The sequence below is a fragment of the Amphiura filiformis genome, chromosome 18, assembly GCF_039555335.1.
Source record: "Amphiura filiformis chromosome 18, Afil_fr2py, whole genome shotgun sequence".
Lineage (NCBI taxonomy): Eukaryota > Metazoa > Echinodermata > Ophiuroidea > Amphilepidida > Amphiuridae > Amphiura > Amphiura filiformis.
This window is the reverse complement of record NC_092645.1, coordinates 26,019,210-26,024,701: the sequence shown is the minus strand read 5'-3', so window position 1 is coordinate 26,024,701 and position 5,492 is coordinate 26,019,210. Positions and strand designations below refer to the sequence as shown.

The following is a 5,492-nucleotide window of genomic DNA, read 5'->3' as shown; positions in this document are numbered from 1 at the left end:
CATTAAAATTACCCATTTTTTGTAACACTAAATGCGAAGGGGGGTGGGTGCAATTTCTCCAATTTCCTATATGAAACGTCATATACTCAGTGGCGTAGCGTGCCCGCTCTTATCCCGGGGGCTGAAGAAAATTCAATTTTGCCGCGCCCTTCCTCAACAGCCCGAAAAGGTTGACCCAATTTTTTTCTTCGGTGGTTTGAAAAAGTGAAGAGAGAAAAAAAAGGATTATAGGCGCTAGCGCCCTAAATGCAACACATTTTGATCTATAGCGCCCTTTTTTCTTAACTAATTCTTTTTGCCCCTTCTTCTTCTGCCGCCCCTTCTTTTGCCGCCCTTCTTCTTCCGCCGCCCTTCGTCTTGGCCGCCCCTGCTTTGACCCCGGGGAAACTCGCTAAAGCCCCCAATACTCGCATGTATACCGTTATATTTGTATCTAGGTGTCTTATCTTACAACCACACAATATCGCTATGACGCCATAATGCGAGAACGCCCTCGCAAAATTGGGAAATTCTGGCAGAGGTACAACAGATTATGAATATATGAATGGAGTTTACTATTTTTGTTACTACCAAGTTAAAAGTCGGCATGTCTTGGAATAAATTTAGGAGAAAATAAATGAAAATAATGAAAGTCACATACTATATAAACCTACGGTAATTTTTAATGATCAGCCTTAGCCCTGGGTAATATGTTGGGGTAAAAAGGAATGCACATTAAACATACTAGCCAGTAGTGTTTTCATTCCCTCTCATTCTACTTCCAGGTCACACTTCTTTTGGCTTTTCGTTTGCAAAAGAGGACAATATGGAATTAGAAACGTCAAGTATATCCGGGTACGGGTCAGATGGAGAAGCCGGAAAATATACCACAAAAGGAAGAAAACCTGATCAATGTAAGATGCGTGAAATTATGCAAATTATATACTAGCCTATGAGATCAAATTAAAAACTTAATCTTTTTACATTAGGACTTAGGATTTAGAAAGATTTGTGTCATAGATTCCAAAGATGCGTTATGGTTCATGATGTTTCTCAGATGTAAACAAAACTGCGCGGGGAAAAAATACCCACCCCACTCAACCCCACAACAGCAACATAACACAACCCTGGATGATGACCGTCATTTTACACGATACTGAAAATATACCTATATATACTACAGTTTCCGCTTAATGTGAATATGTCTAAGGTTTGACAGTTGTCATTTTGTAGGGTTTAACAAAAGTGGTACCACGCAAGGTATGACAGAAATATGTCATTAATTTTTATTGGCTTTGATTTTTATACAAACACGCCCTTAATAACTTAATAAACTACGACATACAAACTACCGTCGCTGTACCTCTACGATTGTATATGAAAAAAGAAAACAATGCAAGAAAGAGTTGATAACATGATGGCACCACCTTCAAAGGAAACTAGTACAATGCCGTTTTGTGACGATTTAAGTGATATGAACAACATTTATATCACTTGTTTATAAACTTAAATAATTTCCTCAAACGCATAGATAAGGTTTTGTTTCTCGTACCAAAAGTTAGTTATATTGTTATATATTATTAAATTTTCAATCTTATAAAAAACAACCCTTTTTATGTTAAATGTTTTGATTTTTTCCCTATCACATACAGTATTTAATTTGGAAGAGTGCAAGAATGAGTTGGTCACATTCTACCGCCATGCAATGAGCAGAGTGCAATTGTTACAATGGTGTGACGAGTCAAGAGATATGAACGACATATATGTCACGCTGAAGTTGCAAAGTAGGTCTGGAATAGCTACAAAGTTGCTTTCAAATAATGAAGATCTTGTGTGCGTTCAATCTTTACAAGGCGAACCAGAAACACGGATACTACTTAAGGGAGTAGCTGGCACTGGGAAGTCAACTTTGTTAGCCAAATTGGCCTACACTTGGGCAGAACAAAAGAATGACTCTCCACTCGCCAACTTTGAATTGTTATTCATATTAAGTTTACGTGAAGTTAAACATAGTAGCTTGATTGATGAAATATTCGATCAAATCTTTGAATCACACACCAGAGTATCCAAAGATGGGCTGAAACAATACATCGAAGTTAATCCACAGGCAGTCCTTCTCCTACTGGATGGCTTCGATGAGTATTCTGCCAGTGATCTTTCTAATCCTGTTGGGAGCTTACAAGAAATTCTCACTTTCAAATCTTTCCGGGATTGTTACACGATTTTGTCAACTCGACCTCACAAGGATTTGAAAGATCATCAATCAAGCTACGTAGTAGTAGATGTGTTAGGATTTTCACGAAAAAATGTTAAATTGTATATGCAAAGATTCTTTAATGGCAACAATGATATGGTCCAAGGGCTACAAGTAAGACTTGAAGAATCTGAAAGACTTATCTATTTGTCAAAAATACCAGTAATACTAATGTTAATGTGTCTGCTTTGGGAAGATGAGAACAAGTTACCAGATACACAAACACAACTGTACCAAGAATTTTTTTCCTTTTTATGGAGAAAATATTGCATCAGGTGTGGTACAAATGTGTATTTCAATATCAAACTTGATAGTGAGTTTGAGCCATTTATATCACGATTAGGTCAGGTAGCTTTGGATGGCTTATGTTCAGAAAAGTATGTCAAAGAGGTAAAGATTGTATTTACTGATATCGACTTTGGTAAATCGTTTCAGTTGGGGTGTGAAACAGGGCTACTTAGCAGAGAAAGACTGAGATCCAAGTTGAGTCGACGCAGTGCCGTAACATTCCTTCATATATCCTTTCAAGAATTCTGTGCAGCAAAGTACTGGGCTAGTTTGTATACCACAGATCCCGATCAGTTCACTCAAATTCTGAGTCGATTGGAATCATGGACGGTTTTAATGAGAAAAATTGAACTTGTTAAATTTTGTTGTGGATTAGTTGAACTTGGTGGGGTGAACTCTATCATACGACATGTAATAGATGTTTACCTACGTATCTCTCATCCAAAAGACATTTGTATAGGCTATTACAAACCAAATGATGGCAAGAAACATATAGTAAATATATTGTCTTTGTTGTATGAGAATCAAAGGACCCCTAGTGACTGTGATTCAAATGATGACAGCATTAATCCACAATCATCTGTCAGTCAGCAGTGCCAAGATAAACCCATCAGTAGAACAGAGTGTTCATTTGATCCACCAGGGGAAGATTGCGCAACTGTTAAGAGCCCCAAGAGTGGCGCACTGAAGTCCTCCCTGACTCAATCATTCAAAGCAATATTTCCTGACGACGGGTTCACATTAGCTGTAGCTAACAAATATCCTAAAGCAATATCAATATTTCACACTTTTGTTAGGTCTGAATTAGGATTCTCAATACTATCAACAGTGAAATCGATTAGCTTTGAGAATCCACATTTATCAAAGCTTGTTGTTGATGATACACTTAAATGTATGTCATATGTTCAGGACGTGAAATTTAAGTTTTCAGAAGTTGACCCCAATGTCAAATACGAATTTGAAAACCCAATTCAGTCAGCAGTTGAATCGGTTATCTTTGTCAATCCGCATTTATGTTCATGTTATGTTGCTTATATAATAAGATCTATGTCAAATGCTCATGTTCATGATGTTAGTGTTACGTTTTCAGAATTTGACCACTTTGATCAACTTGGAGTAATGTTGATTGATAAACAGTGTTTGGCCAAGTTACCTAACTTGAAGTTAACATTTGCCAAGCTGAAAGGAGATCACATTAAAATATTAAGTGAATATCTTCCCAAGGTATCAAACCTACAAGAACTGAATGTCTCAGATAATGATCTTGGAATGGCAATAAGACCTCTAGCACAGCAACTGCAGTATTGCACCAAATTAACAAGGTTAAATTTATCTAATACCCGGCTGGAGGAAGACCACATTAAAATAGTGAGTGAATTGCTTCCCAAGGTAACCAACCTGCAAGAACTGGATGTGTCAGAAAATAATGTAGGAATGGCAATAGGACCTCTAGCTCACCAACTACAGTTTTGTCCCATGCTGAGTAAAGTTCACTTACGTAATGCAGGTATTGCAGATGAGGGTGTTATTGAACTATCACAAAGATTTGTTTCAATGCGCAATCTGACTCACCTTGATCTCTGGCATGGGCGGTCTTATTTTGGAAACCATGCTGTTGATGCTTTGTTCAAACACATTCACCATTTAACAAAGCTTCAGTACTTGCGTTTTAGTTGCAAGCTTGACAATAAGTGTAGTGATCGTGTCAAGGATTGTATTGCTGCGACAGGAAAAAGCACACAAAATAGCCATATCGAAATGAAGCAGGACGCTGTGCAATTACTGCAGAATGCAGCAAGTAAATATCTATAAGAATTTAGTTTTCTTGATCGAAAGAAATCATATCAGCAATCATTGAAGTAACGATTTATATTTTACTTTAATCATCTTGTGTCTGAAAACCTGTTCAGTAAATAACACAAATTAAGTCAAATGCACGATGAGATATACGACATCCTTTAATGAAAGGTGCTCAAGATGGTATTAGGGGTGTTTAATGTGAATAACATCAAGTGACAAGGACTTGAAACTTTGTACCCTTATGTTATATTGTCACTTATCTGACCTTGGTAAAATTTGATCAACTTCGAAACAAAATGTGTATAATCATGGCGTGTGAAGTGGTTATCGTAGTTCAAAATGAAAACCGCTTACTCGCTGGCAAAATACGTGACTTGCTCAGACTCATATAATTTGGATATTGCTTCTGTACAAAAAGTAGTCGCGATTTTGATTTTGAGAAAGTTATAAAATAATATCATATCCCTGATAATGTTTAACATACTAATGCTAATAAATCAGTGTCGTTTTAATGCCAACTGATAATATAAAGCATAAAGTCGTGCAACGCATTTACTGCAATATGAAACCAAAATTTACCAATCTAGTATCAATAACATGCCTTTTCACCTCTTGCCAAATCTGTGTAGCTGATAGTATGTGGAGTAACGATTTGATATATCTTCTCATCTGGAAAAAGATTACAAATCGGGCGCAAAACGCCCCTTATTTAATCTTCTGTGCTACTTATGCATATATAACTTAAAGAAAAGCTGTACATATTTGACTTGACTTCAACGTCATGTTCAAATCCTCTTATACATGTAGGTGGCTATAGACGTTTAGTATTTGCGTTGGTGTTTGTCTGAATTACAGTAATGTATAACTCGAGCTTGATTACTCGGTGCATGCAAGACTCAATTTTGTGCTACGAAATGCTATGTTATGAGTGGGCATATTTTCATTTGCTAGATACTAGTAATGAAAAGATTCAATGCCATTTGCTTGATTGCTGAAGAGACGGTGTATATTTCCGCTATGATAGCTTTAAGAATTGCTGATGGAACGTTATTTATAATATTTATTTATTGTCCAGTTCTAATAGTTCTACATTTTTTACTATTTAATGATAGAGCAATATTAATATAATTGTTGTCTACTTCTGATAACATTGTATTTATTTGTATTCGTG

General features: G+C 36.5%; 1 protein-coding gene across 1 annotated transcript; it reads left to right on the top strand.

Moving 5' to 3' along the window:
- The first annotated feature begins 1,637 nt into the window (after positions 1-1,637).
- LOC140139057 (NLR family CARD domain-containing protein 4-like) lies at positions 1,638-4,333 on the top strand. Its single transcript, XM_072160839.1, has one exon. It carries the CDS (start codon positions 1,685-1,687, stop codon positions 4,331-4,333), a length of 2,649 nt encoding a protein of 882 aa, XP_072016940.1. The 5' UTR covers positions 1,638-1,684.
- The last annotated feature ends 1,159 nt before the right edge of the window (positions 4,334-5,492 follow it).

Excerpts from the sequence above, each read along its gene's own strand:
- LOC140139057 (XM_072160839.1), top strand. The coding sequence starts at position 1,685 with ATGAGCAGAGTGCAATTGTTACAATGGTGTGACGAGTCAAGAGATATG.